At 45.2% G+C, this 14870-nt stretch overlaps 1 protein-coding gene across 1 annotated transcript in view; it reads left to right on the top strand.

The window, feature by feature from the left end:
* The window catches only part of CILP (cartilage intermediate layer protein), an 81871-nt gene that overhangs the window by 25918 nt on the left and 41083 nt on the right, over positions 1–14870 (top strand). The window contains exon 2 of the mRNA XM_075342854.1: positions 11551–11659. Within this exon, the coding sequence (XP_075198969.1) occupies positions 11599–11659 (61 nt within the window). The 5' untranslated portion in view covers positions 11551–11598. The remainder of the gene's footprint in view (positions 1–11550; positions 11660–14870) is intronic.

Genomic DNA, 14870 nt, shown 5'->3' with positions numbered 1-14870 from the left:
AATGGGAGGCAATCACAAACACATAAAAATGCATGATAAATGTACACAAACAGTTAATAAACATTGCCATAACACTTACCGGTCCCCGCGATCCCTCCTGCACTCTGTCTCCTGCCGCTATTCCATCCGATGATCGCTGAATCCTCCCGGTGACCAGCACTGCCAGCAGAGATGCAGGACCTATCGTGACGTCAAAATAGCCATGTGACCAGTCACGTGGCTATTATCTCATTGGCTACAGACTGGTCACATGACTATGACGCGTCATGTAGGACCCGCGAGTGCATCTCTCCGGTACACGGTGCACATTTGTGTATCGCCGTGTACCGGCGACATGCTCTAGCACACGGTCGACTCCCCGTTCCATTAGGGACCGGCTGACACAGCCGGTCATTAACGGAGATCACCGTTGCCATAGCAACGCAGTTAGCGGTGACGTCACCGCTAACCGCGGCTCCGGGAGCACCGTTGCTATGGTAACGCCTCTGTCAGCGTTACCGTTGACAGCCAGCAGCACTGATCACTCACGGAGTGAAGGCTGCACGCTGCTTCCCGTGCAGCCTTCACGGAGTGAAGGCTGCACGGGGAGCACCAGCGTCTTCCCCATGCAGCAGTGATGGAGCAGAGCTGCATTTGTTGAACGAGGAAGACAGAAGACCATGAATCGTGGAGGGCTGACAGGGGGTAATAAAGATGGAGTCTCTAATGTGTCTGTGTATTTATTTCTATTAAAGTATTTTTCTCTGTGTGGTGTCTTTTTTTTAACCCTTTATTGGAGATTCTTAATGGCCGGGTCAAACGTGCCTGACATTAAGAATCTCTGGCTTAATACTAGTTAGTAAAACAAAGCTAGTATTAACTCATTATTACCCAACAAGCCACCCGGCTTCAGGGCTGTTGGAAGAGTTGGATACAGCGCCAGATGATGGCGCTTCTATGAAAGCGCCATTTTCTGGGGTGGCTGCAGACTGCAATTCGCAGCAGAGGCGCCTAGAAACCTCTGGCTAACCTGTGCTGCGGATTCCAATCCCCAGCTGCCTAGTTGTACCCGGCTGGACACAAAAATGGGGCGAAGCCCACGTCACTTGTTTTTTAATTATTTCATGAAATAAGTGAAATAATTAAAAAAAAGGGCTTCCCTATATTTTTGGTTCCCAGCCGGGTACAAATAGGCAACTGGGGGTTGGAGGCAGCCCGTGGCTGCCTGCTGTACCTGGCTAGCATACAAAAATATGGTGAAGCCCACGTCATTTTTTTGGTGGGCAAAAAACTTCTGCATACAGTCCTGGATGGAGTATGCTGAGCCTTGTAGTTCTGCAGCTGCTGTCTGCTCTTCTCCAGACAGACAGCAGCTGCAGAACTACAAGGCTCAGCATACTCCATCCAGGACTGTATGCAGAAGTTTTTTGTCCCCTGAAAAAATGATGTGGGCTTCGCCATATTTTTGTATGCTAGCCAGGTACAGCAGGCAGTTACGGCTGCCCCCAACCCCCAGTTGCCTATTTGTACCCGGCTGGGAACCAAAAATAAAGGGAAGCCCTTTTTTTATTATTTCATGAATTTCATGAAATAATTAGAAAACAAATGACGTAGGCTTCGCCCCATTTTTGTGTCCAGCCAGGTACAACTAGGCAGCTGGGGATTGGAATCCGCAGCACAGGTTGGCCTGAGCTTTCTGGGCCCCACTGCTGCGAATTGCAGTCTGCAGCCGCCTCAGAAAATGGCACTTTTATAGAAGCGCCATCTTCTGGCGCTGTATCCAACTCTTCCAGCACCTGCCTGCTATACCTGGCTAGCATACAAAAATATGGCGAAGCTCACGTCCTTTTTTGTAGTTTTTTGGCAAAAAAAATAAAAAATGCTTCCCTGGATTTTCCATTGCCAGTGAAGGTAACACCAAGCAGTGGGGGTTAGCAGCCAGTAGCTGCTTGGATTACCCTTAGCTAGCAATGCAAAAAATGCAGCGGGAGCCCATATATATTTTTTTTAATTATTTATTTAAATAACTAAAAACAAATTGGGCTTCCCTGTATTTTGATTGCTGGACATCACAGTGCTGTTAAAATAAATCTTTAAAAAAAATGACGTAGCGCTCCGTGGAATATTTTGGTTCTCAGCGCAGATAAAGCAGACAGCTATGGGTTGCGACCCCCATCTGCCTGCCGTTACCTTGGTTGGCAATCAAAATACAGGGAAGCCCATTAATTTTTTCTATTTAAAAAATAGTTAAAAAATGACGTTGGGTCCCCCCATTTTTGATAGCCAGCTAGGGTAAAGCAGACGGCTGTAGCCTGAAAACCACAGCTGGCATCTTTACCGTGGTTGGGGATCCAATGTGGAGGTCCCCCCAGGCTCTTTTTTTATAATTATTTTATAAATATTAATAATTACACAATAAAAGTAGGGTCCCCCCCAAATTGGATCACCAGCCAAGGTAAAGCAGACAGCTGGGGTCTGATATTCTCAGACTAGGGAGGTCCATGGTTATTGGACTCTCCCCAGCCTAAAAATAGCAGGCCGCAGCCGCCCCAGAAGTGGTGCATCCATTAGATGTGCCAATCCTGGTGCTTCGCCCCAGCTCATCCCGCGCCCTGGTGCGGTGGCAAACGGGTAATATATGGGGTTAATACCAGATGTGTAATATCACCTGGCATCAAGCCCTGGGGTTGGTGAGGTCAGGCATCTATCATATACCCGACATCACCAACCCAGTCAGTAATAAAAAAAAATAGACGACAAACACATTTTTATTTGAAAAAATACTCCCCAATACATTCCCTCTTTAACCAATTTATTAGAAAGAAAAACAAATCCAAGTCTGGAGTAATCCAAGGGGTTGCCATGACGATCCACACTGTCCCAGTCAATGAAGAGCAGGATGTTCACCATTGGCTGGGAGAGCAGTGCAGTGACCTGAGCTAACATCAATGGGTCAGCCCAGGTCACTGCAGGGCATGACAAGTGCTGCTGTCAGCGAGGTACATTACCTGCGCTGATCTCCTGCACTGCTGACAGCCCCTGCCACTGAGTTCAATGACCGCCGCCTTCACAGCCAAGTATCGCGAGAGGCCCGTGACGTCACCGCTAGTCAGTCTCGGGTCGGAAGCGAGAGAAGGTGATGTGACAAGCGGCGGCCATGGACGACAGTGACAGCGCTGAGGTCGGGACTTCATCACCGCAGGTAAGCCGAGCGGGACCATATGTGCAGAGTGCCAGGATGACGGACGTGTGTGTGTGTGTGTGTGTGTGTGTGTATGTATGTGTACATGCCGCGTGCAGGAGGGGGCGGAGCGAGCTGAGCGGGGAAGTGTGGGCTTCCTGCACGTAACTAGGATAAACATCGGGCTACTAACCAAAGCGCTTTGCTTGGATACCCGATGTTTATCTTGGTTACCAGCTTCTGGCAGGCTGCCAGCGATGGCTCCTGCACACTGTAGCTGTAAAAAGCCCTGCTTTTTGCTGCTAGAACCGTTCTCGAACGTATCTAGAACTATCGAGCTTTAGCAAAAAGCTCGAGTTCTAGTTCTATCTAGAACATTCCCCAAAATCACTCGAACCGCGAACTGGAGAACCACGAACCGCGCTCAACTCTAATACCTACACTATGTTGAAGCCTCTCTCTGGGTTAAAAACCTCCTGTGTATGGGCAAGTAGGAACCTGATATATAGGATAAGATTACCTGTGGCAAGTGGGGGAGGGGTGCACAGTCAGAAGGTATGACCCTCTTAATATAGACAAAAAGACTGACGGCACTCACCAAACTGAGGTGCGAACAGGTGCATATTATTAATCACAGAAAAGAAAATTACTCCTAAAATACAAATTTTATTGAGGCACAAAGTTAAAAGGTAAAAAATTAAATGAAAAACAAACTCCCAATAACACAAAATGTGGAGAGAACGCCCACTGTCCAATAAGGAAGGGGGTATGGTGAAGAAAACCAGCTGGTTGAAAGTGAACCTGTAGGTGATATATCCGGATAAGGATAATTATACCACAACACTGATTAACTAATGCTAATTAGAGAGGCTTCAGCATATTGTAGGTACCCAGTTACGAGATATGCCGTGAATTGGCAACTGGGCAGATATACAAATGGCCATTTCTATATGCTAAATATCTAATTTTTCTTAGATTTTCCTTAGCAGTAATGCAGGTCCATGTTCACACATTCATGGTTTCCATACTTACATAGCATTATCAGAGTGCAAACTGTCCTTTTTTGTATCTTAGATGCTGGGTCAGGCACAGCACCTCCATCTCTAGGTCCTCCGGTGTCCACATGCATAGGTGCACGGGTTTACCCCCTTGGCAGCCGGGTTCTGCCATACTGGGAGCTCTTCAGCGCATGGAGCTAAAGTGCGATCACCTCCGTTGAGCTCCAGGGACATCTCTCTCTTTTGGTCATCTTTAGTTTCGATTCTCCTCTCTGTTGGCATCCGAGGGCAGAGCTTAACTTTCGCGCCACTCCAGCCCGCCAGCCCGCAAAGAGCGGGAATTTTCCCGACACTGGTATTCTGTAATGGTGGCTGGCTAAGTCCAAAGTTCAAATAAACAGTTCCATTTCCATAAGGTGCATAGTATCCATTTGTTGCAGGCATGATTATCCTGCACATGACGTCAAATGTAGCACCGCACATGGCAAGCGCTTTGACCTACTCGTCACCTGGCCGGGGTGCAGATTCTTCTGCGTCGTCATGGGATGGCCTGGCTCGTATCCGTTACCCCAAGGCATACAGGAAGGAGGATTGGAGTGTAGCAGGGAGGATGAAGGTAGTAGTCGGGGGTTTAGGAAAGTCTATTAGGATCGTGACGCCAACTGTGCTACGTGGCCAGGGATGGGGGCTGCCGCTACAGGGTCTCTCACCGGGGAAGATGTCAGGTGCAGCTGGGATGGTGTCGCTCCCTACAGGCAGAGCAGGATTACCCCGGGAGGATGGCGGGGATAATAGTGGTTCCCCATTGGCGCCGCAGCGCTGGGCGACAGCACCGGTAAAAGAGAGGCAGATACAGGGGCTGCGTGCGGTTTGAGGTGTTTTTACTCACAAGTCTTTCAGACGCTGCCCGAGGTGTCGTTCTCTGCCATGATGGGCTCCAGCCGATCCTGGATCCGTGAAAGGTCAAGTCCGGTGTGTGTGTGTCAGCCTGTGAGCTTTCTCCTCCTTTTATGCACTAAGTATCGGACTCCCGTGGCGTGAAGCACTTGAGGGTCCCACTGTCAGTAAAGTGTCCCGTTCTGTATGCTGATAGCGTTTCCGTTATGGGGCCGGTCCTGAACCCTCGGATCCTATGTGCTATTTGCTGCAGACTCATGGGACGGGTCTGGTGACTTTCTGTAGCCATTCCCCGTGACCCTTGCAGAGTTGGTAGATAACTTGGAGTATGCCTGCTGTAAGAATCTGTATCTCGATTGCGCCAGTCCTGTGGAAGCAGCTGCTCTGCTTCTCCCCAGCGACTGTGTTGAACGCCTTGGCCCACAGAGCTGCACGCGGCACATCCACTCTGCTCTGTGTCTGAAGCTGAACTCTCTGTTCTGGTTGTATTGTGTGTTCTGAGCTGTTACCTACAGCCGCTGCCACCGGCTGGTTCACTACTCTCACTAGGTCAATCTGTTCGTCCTACTGTGCTCCTAACTCCCCCTGGTGATTGATTCTCCCTGATCCTGAGTCCCCAGTCCAGTGGATCTGGGGAGCCCCTTGTGCAGTGGCGTCCTGTAAACCCACCTCTGTAGTGACCCCCTACTGTGATCCGACCCTGGCCCAGTCCCCATTGGGGAAGTAAACCACTGACTGTATGTTTGTGTGTGCGGAAACCGCCTTCGACCTTCCTCTGACCCAGGATGAATACTACACCCTAATTGGGGTGCAGTACCTTGTGGTGCCTGAAGCCGCAGATGCGCCGCATACAGTACAGACCAAAAGTTTGGACACAACGTCTCATTCAAAGAGTTTTCTTTATTTTCATGACTCTGAAAATTGTAGATTCACATGGAAGGCATCAACACTATGAATTAAAACATGTGGAATGAAATACTTAACAAAGTGTGAAACAACTGAAAATATGTCTTATATTCTAGGTTTTTCAAAGTAGCCACCTATTGCTTTGATTACTGCTTTGCATACTCTTGGCATTCTCTTGTCTCTTGTCTTGTCTTGGCATTCTCTCTGTAGAACAACTGTTAAGAGGAGACTCTGAGCAGCAGGCCTTCATGGTAAAATAGCTGCTAGGAAACCATTGCTAAGGACAGGCAACAAGCAGAAGAGACTTGCTTGAGCTAAAGAACACAAGGAATGGACATTAGACCAGTGGAAATCTTTGCTTTGTTCTGATGAGTCCAAATTTGAGAGCTTTGGATCCAACCACCGTGTCTTTGTGTGACGCAGAAAAGGTGAACGGATGGACTCTACATGCCTGGTTCCCACCGTGTAGCATGGAGGAGGAGGTGTGATGGTGTGGGGGTGCTTTGCTGGTGACACTGTTGGGGATTTATTCAAAATTGAAGGCATACTGAACCAGCATGGCTACCACAGCATCTTGCAGCGGCATGCTATTCCATCCGGTTTGAGTTTAGTTGGACCATCATTTATTTTTCAAGAGGACAATGACCTCAAACACACCTCCAGGCTGTGTAAGGGCTATTTGACTAAGAAGGAGAGTGATGGGGTGCTACGCCAGATGACCTGGCCTCCACAGTCACCAGACCTGAACCCAATCGAGATAGTTTGGGGTGAGCTGGACCGCAGCGTGAAGGCAAAAGGGCCAACAAGTGCATCTCTGGGAACTCCTTCATAAATGTTGGAAGACCATTTCCGGTGACTACCTCTTGAAGCTAATCAAGAGAATGCCAAGACTATGCAAAGCAGTAATCAAAGCAAAAGGTGGCTACTTTGAAGAACCTAGAATATAAGACATATTTTCAGTTGTTTCACACTTTTTTAAGTATTTTATTCCACATGTGTTAATTCATAGTTATGATGCCTTCAATGTGAATCTACAATTTTCAGAGCTATGAAAATAAAGAAAACTCTTTGAATGAGAAGGTGTGTCCAAACTTTTGGTCTGTACTGTATGTAATATATTAACTGGTGTAAATGTCACTGTTTCCTTGAATCTGACAATGTTCTTCTGTTCCCCATGCTCCTCTCTATTCCACAGATATGACTTATTTTTCTCTGTATAAAAACCTAGTCTTTTTAGCCAAATGGGTGTTGTCCTCAAGAATATGCCCACTGAAGAATCACACCCACTTGGCTTTAAAGACCAGATTTATATACATGGTATGAAAGCCCATATCTGAAGCACCAGCATCTCTACAGAGACACCAACTTACTCACCACCCCAGCCGGGTCACATCCTCCTCCACACTTTCCCGGCCATCCACGTGTGCTGCTGCCTCCTTCCCCTCCAGGGCCCTGTACATGCTACACAGGATTCCCCGGAGTGCACCTAAGTAGCGCGTACACCGATTCTCCTCTTAAAGGGCCAGTGCACCATTTCCAGGAAATGCTTTTCAGCCTATAGCTGAGAGGCGTGATGTATTTAAGGCACTCTCCCATTAGGGGAAGTGCCTGCGCAACACATTCAGTCAGTATACCAGTCTGCTATCTAGTTGTCAGGTCCTGTTATCCCTGTGTCCATCACCTGAGTCTGCCTTCCCATATCTGTCTGTCCCTGTTGTGCTGTGTCCACCATTTCTGTCCATACCAGCCTGTCCATCCTGCCTAAGTCATCTCTCCTGTTCCTGAGTCCGTCTCCAGTGCTGGGAGCCAACTGCCACAGTCCTGGTCACTGCCCTGGGAGTGGTACCTGGTGTCTGCCTCATAGTAGGCACTTAGTTAAGCCCCTCCCATTATGAGGTATGCCTGGGTCCCCCCTGTGGTGCAGTGGGTCCACTAACCCATCTCGCTGCCCCTACATCGGCTGCGAGCGTTACAATATCTATACTATGGAGAGGTGCAGGGTCAAAAGAAAAACAACGCCAGATTCAAGAGAACAGCGGCACTTACACCAGGTAAAAGTTACGTATCTACGGCAAAATACAGGTCCTATTTAAAGCCTATAGTAAAACCTACATACACAGTAAATAGGCTTTGGTGACTTTAAAACTGGTGTTTTTTCTTGCATTTTTTCCTTTAAACGATTAAAAAATAAATAAAGAAAGAAATATACACAAATCACAAAATAAAAATTGTACCAAAAGATAATGCACAATAATGCTACTAAAAGTAATGGAAAGCATGGCATTCTTTAAATGCATGTTAAAATGCAGAAAAAAAATATATGAGAGGAAATGAACTTGACTCTGAAAGGCTGCCTGGAGCTAAAGATCTCACAAGCCGGTAACATTATTATTGCTTAGTAGTGGAGTCTGATGCTTGAACTCCCAGACCATGGCACTGAGACCAAACCAATGTGCGCTTGATGCCTTGTAGTATGTTATTATGACCGTAAGGCAAGAGATAGTTAGTAGAGGAAGTGAAGAACACAAGATGATTGATGCTTACCAGTTTGGCATGTTTCTTATAGCTGAGGGGCAAAAATAGCACATGGTTTTACCATGAATTTATACCATTTGATTAATTTTAATCATGTACTGTAATCACTATATCTAAATAACCCCTGCATTTATGATCACCCGGGAGTATTTTTACAGGGCATTTTAAGAGGATTCTACTCCCAAATGCAAAAGAAAAAAAAACAAAAAAAAACTTTAAAAACATTTTGAATAAGCATCCTATTTATTTTTATGGAAAAACCTATAGTGCACATGTTTCACAGTAGTCTCTCTGTCTTTGGAAACTAGTGACAGGTTAAGGACTAGAGTCACTCATTACGATCTAAGGCTGTACATTTAAAAGTAGTTTCATTTCTTTTGGTGCCTAAAAAGTTAATGTCAGTTTTGGTTGCCAGCAGCTCCCAGCAGAGCATTTCAGCTGCAGCTGCTTTGTAGCCACGCCCCTGTTAGTTTAAGTAGTGGTGTTTCCCAGCAGTCCCTGCTGAAGATACAAATCCTTTGTACTCAAGCCGCCTTGGTGGAAGGTCCTGTTGAAGAGTGTTCCTTAAGTATGACTTTGTCCTTTTTTATTGCTGTTTTCCCTTGTTTGTCTTGCCTTTCCTTGTGTTGTATTAGTACAGTGGTGGGGCTAGCATCCCTCACCTGCCAGCGCATTAGCCAGGGCATCTACAGGGTTTCTCAGGGTCACTGGTTCATGCTCAGCGACAGTTAAGAAGATTGTATGGGGACTGGCTAGAAGAGTAGGGACAGTTGCAGGTGAGTGCAGGAGGTGTCCCATCTATCCCTCTCACTATTGCTAGGGCCCACCATTGTTCTAGTGTCCCCTGTGTTCCCCCATACATGTGGTATTGTCTGTTGTATTTTTGTTCTGCATTAGGTTTCCCATAGATCTGAACACGTGCTATGCTTGTCTTACCCAGAAAGCCTGACAACATGGTGATGTTTTTCACACAATTTTTTTTCCACATTGTAAAATAAAAAGCAAGCATGACAATACGTGAGTTTTTTGTAATTTTAAAAATGCTACAATCTTGACTACTGAATCAATTAAAGTAGAAAAAAACACTATATAAACAAAACAGCATAAAAACACATCATAAAATGTAAATAAAGGGCTGTGTTCTGGAAAATGAAAAGTTTATGTATTTTTTTTCAATTATGCGAACAGTGTATCTCATGAATAATGTATGTATACAGATGAACAGACAGGCAGTTCCTTTGCTGTGGTGCACGTTTTCTGGGGTGGGAACCCCAAATATACATGTCGAAAGAGATCGGCACTCACAATTATCTTCAATTATTGTTCATTTATACCGTACTCTAAATCTTTTGTTTTTGGAATAAATGAAAAATTATTGAAGATAATTGTGAGTGCCGATCTCTTTTGGCATGAATAATGTATGTAGGGATAAGGGGTTGGGTCTCATTTTTTGGACACTGTTTTTGAAAAGGAACATTAAATTTATATTAGCCATATGTTCCCCATGAAGAATCTCTTGTAACAACTATTTCTTTTTTTCAGATATGTTGCATGTTTCCTACAAAAAAAAATGATTACTCAGATGTCCCTCTTTATACCTATTTCTCGGTGTTTATCAGAAGTAGCAGTTAAAAGGTCTTTTTTTATTGCCTGAGGTTTTTCAGCTTCTGGCCTGAAGCTTCTTCCACCAGATGCTAGTCTGGGCGTGGGATGTAGTTGACTTTATGGTATTTCCACGTTATGTGAGACATAGTTGTAGACAGAGTGAAATGTCAGAAAAAGCTGGTCACCTACGAAGGTTTAAAGAAGCATATCAATTGATGTAATGTCTAATCTGACGTTAAGGAGTTGCCTTGGCCTCAGGTGGATCTTTGCTTTCAATGGAGGTAAAGCACGTGGGCAGCTCCTATAAAACTCTTCAGTTTGCTCCTAGTTCGGTTTATTTAATGCTGAATGTCATATGTGTTCATTGGCCTATATAATTGCAATGAAATATGGCCAGTCTGCAGGATTTAATTTCCAGTTCAGATGTGGAAATGTATATTGTGGAAGGTTCTCAAATTTAAAGCGGAAACTTAGACTGCTGGCAAACTGCTGCCTTAAATTATCTGTCAAATACCGTTATCCACCAGGGACATGCAAACCTTTAAAGGGAACCTGTCACCAAATTTGGCGACTATAAGCTGTGACCACCACCATTATTTACAGCATTCCAGAATACTGTATATAAGAGCCCATACCGCTCTGTATAACATAAAAACACTCTTATTATACTCACCTAGGGGGTGGTCCGGTCCGATGGGCGTTGCTGTTCTCTGGTCAATCATCTGCTCTCTGTGGCGATCACCATCTTCCTTCTACCCAGCCCAGTATGGATGACGTGTCCTAAGTCATCCACACAGGCCAACATTGCGTTCCTCATTGCGCAGGTGCACTTACATCTGCTCTGCTGAGGGCAGATCAAAGTACTGTAATGCACAAGCACAAGGAAAGGTTAAAGATCGCCCGTGCATGCACACTACAATACTTTGATCTGTCCTGCTCAGGACCTCAATGCCGGGCAGTGTGGTTGACGTAGGATGCATCATGCACACAGGCCTCAGAAGAAGGAGGATCACTATCATCGCAGAGAGGAGGCGCCAGACTGGAGAGCAGCAACACCCTTCAGACAGGAATGTCTCCTAGGTGAGTATAATAAAAGTGTTTCACGGTCTACACAGCGGCCTTGGGTCTTATATACAGTAATCTAGAATGCTGTCTATAAGGGCTCACTGGTGGGGGCCGCGGAGTATAGTCGCCAAATCTGGTGACAGGTTCCCTTTAAAAACTCTATAAAATCTGAAGACAAACTTTTTCAAGTTAGATGTAATGTATTTTCTGTCTAAAGAAAGAAATATAAATCATTCCGAAGTGGTGTCTCCTATTATCAGTATTCTGAAGGAGATGTATGACAATGGTGGTGCAGACTTCAAATAAAGTAACAATAAGTGACAGTTCCTAGTAATTTATACAAAAAAAAATCTAAAAAAATTGCTTTGGAAAATGTGTTAACAGGTATCTAGTAAATGTGAAGAAAGACCAAGACTAAACAATCAGGGGAAGATGAGACCTGGCCTATTGATTTGCCTGCTGCTCTTGGAGTTGGCCTATGTGTACGGACAAGGTATGTATTCATTTTACAAGATGTCATCTTAATCTGCTAACATTTATACAAGGAAAATTATTTACACTGGTTACAGATGTCTTGAATAAATCAAGAACAAGGAACATAAATTCCAGATTTATCTACAGCCATTGGGGGAATATTACTATATACATTGTGGGGATAGCTCCACTTGCAGCTGCATGAAGCATGTTTCTTTCACACCTGTATTAACTCAATGTCTTATATTTTGGTTACATTAATAAATAACTGTGCAGCAATTCCCATCAGGAAATGATTAAGACTTGTAGAACTGATTACTTATTGATAATATTCATAGTAATACACTTCAAAATGTCATCTAGCTTGACTGATTGCTGCAGACACAAATGAGACTTTGTCACGGAGCCAGATTTAGATGTATAAAAATATCCTACAGTTATATCTAGAGCTCCTACGCAGAACTGTGAGTCTTCATGATTACAAAAAAACCCTGTGCTAACATACTATCCAAAAGCACTGTTCGTGGCAGCTTTTAATAGGGCTTCCATGGACAGGCTTGACCACTCCAATTACCAGATCCCAGGGCGTATCCTAGCCTTTGACTTTTTGACTGCTGAACTGAGATCTGGACTTACATAGGGGCCCCTTGGTCAGGGCCATGGAAAAGGCTGCTGGCCGGTGAAGCAAGCTAGCAGCAAGAATGATCTTCATTTGTAGTCTGTACAAAGATGTCCTATTTGGGACAGCATCAGAAAACAAGTGGGTCGTCAACAGACAGGGTGAGGTCCAAAAACAGAATAATCAACACAGCACCACAGAAGCAACGAGCAGAAATAAGGTGAAGAGGACCAGGTAATCTGGACTCATTAACTGGCAATATTGAACTGGAATACATGACTTAAATAGCAGCATCCTGGTCAGGTTTAAGGGGTACTTCTCACATAGCGAGATCGCTAGCGAGATCGCTGCTGAGTCACGGTTTTAGTGAAGCACCAGTGACCTCATTAGCGATCTCGCTGTGTGTGACACTGAGCAGCGACCTGGCCTCTGCTGTGAGATCGCTGCTCGTTACACACAGTGCTGGTTCATTTTTTGCTCGTTGCTCTCCCGCTGTGAAGCACACATCGCTATGTTTGACAGCGAGAGAGCAACGATCTGAATGTGCAAGGAGCAGGGAGCCGGCGTCTGGCAGCCTGCGGTAAGCTGTAACTAAGGTAAATATCGGGTAACCAAGCGAAGCCCTTTGCTTGGTTACCCGATATTTACCTTGGTTACTAGCGTCCACCGCTCTCACACTGCCAGTGCTGGCTCCTTGCTCCCTGCACAAGTAGCCGGAGTACACATTGGGTAAATAAGCAAAGTGGTTTGCTTATTAACCCGATGTGTACTCTGGCTAGGAGTGCAAGGAGCCAGCGTTAAGCAGTGTGCGCTGGTAACCAAGGTAAATATCGGGTAACCAAGCACTTGGTTACCCGATATTTACCTTAGTTACCAAGCGCAGCATCGCTTCCACGCGTCGCTGCTGGCTGGGGGCTGGTCACTGGTCGCTGGTGAGATCTGCCTGATTGACAGCTCACCAGCGACCATGTAGCGACGCACCAGCGATCCTGACCAGGTCAGCTCGCTGGTGGGATCGCTGGAGCATCGCTAAAGTGTGACGGTACCCTAAGTAGCAGAGAGTAAACATAAACTAGAAACAGAAGTAACCTTAGATTAGGGTCAGATTAGAAAATCGAATCAATTATGCCAATCATACTTTGATCAAAGTCTGATAAGAGCTTGATTAAAAGGTGATCCGATTTTCTCGGACATGGAGAAGATAGAAAAGTGCGGTCTGATTTTTCCACAGACCCATTGACTTGCATGGTCAAGTGGGATCCGAATTGCTTAGACCAGTGTTCCCCAAGTCTAGTCCTCAAGGACCACCAACAGTGCATGTTTTCACGATTTCACATGTGATAATGTAATCACCCACACTGGTGATGATTCCAAAACCTGTGCATTGTTAAGGAAATCCTGAAAACATGCAGTGTTGGTTGTCCTTGAGGACTGGTGTTGGAGAACAATGACTTAGGCAACGCGGACACACTGCAATTTTTTTCCTCGGGCAGACTCGATCCAAGGAAAAAATCGGACTTATGCACGGCCCCATAGAATAACATTAGCCCAAGTGCAATCTGATGTTTTACTGGATCACTCTCGGACTGAAAATATGGTTATGTGAGTGAGCCCTTAAGCTCCTGGATGGCACCAGAGAATACACACAATTTGTATGTTTTGGGCAGCATGAGTCTCCTGTAAGGCTCCCCATTACCCCTTTACGACATCCACCGTATATGTACGACACAAGTTGGAAGCGAATTTATGTAGTGGGCTCACGAGATGAGTTCACTCCATACTTGGAGGTAGTGGCTGTGTGTTAAACCGAGGACCTGCCTCTAACATACGGGGGGGGAGCTTTGTCTGCCCGCGATTGTTAACTTGCATAAATGCCGTTTTCAAACACTGACAGCAACATTTAATGCACATCTGCGGATTGAGGTTAGGATCTTGGAGATGGGGGTAGCCTTTTAATGTATAACCAGAGTCACCTAAGGAATATAAACCAGTATACAATATCAGGGGCAGACACTGAGAGTAAGGGCTCCTGTGCATGTTTTTTCTATGTCATAGACTTGCGCTAGGGAAAAATAATGTAGTCAGACTTATTCATCTTCCCCTGGTCCAGTGTTGCCTCTCTGAAGTTAAATGCGAGTTTAATGGAACTTATTTAGTTTGCTTAGGTTGGAAAAAGGAGATATTCAATTTAGTCTTATATTGTGCATTGGAAACATACCAGAAAGTACTATACTTGACCACTGTGTGGAATGACAAGGGAGGATGTGTTCACGAGCTCAATTATTTAGGGTGCAGTATATACTGCCTGATTTAGCTGTTTTTACAACTTAGCAGCTGTTGCATGATTTCTAACACTGCCACCCATCCCTGGAATTCACCACTAAGGAATTATTCTTAAAGCCCTGTTCCCACTAGATGTAAATATAGATTGCTTTAGATCAGGTGGCCCCGGCTGTATTTTTGGGATCTTGACATTCATTGGATGTCAAATAATAGATGAAGAATTGTCTTCTTCAAACACATGACGATGTTGTGTGGGTCATCCTTAAATAACCAGCTAAACCAGTCTATGGTAGAAAGGCTCTCCAACATTGGTTTATATTTTATTCTA

The sequence above is a fragment of the Anomaloglossus baeobatrachus genome, chromosome 4 (assembly GCF_048569485.1).
Source record: "Anomaloglossus baeobatrachus isolate aAnoBae1 chromosome 4, aAnoBae1.hap1, whole genome shotgun sequence".
NCBI classification, from domain to species: domain Eukaryota; kingdom Metazoa; phylum Chordata; class Amphibia; order Anura; family Aromobatidae; genus Anomaloglossus; species Anomaloglossus baeobatrachus.
This window is presented reverse-complemented; position numbering and strand designations above follow the sequence as displayed.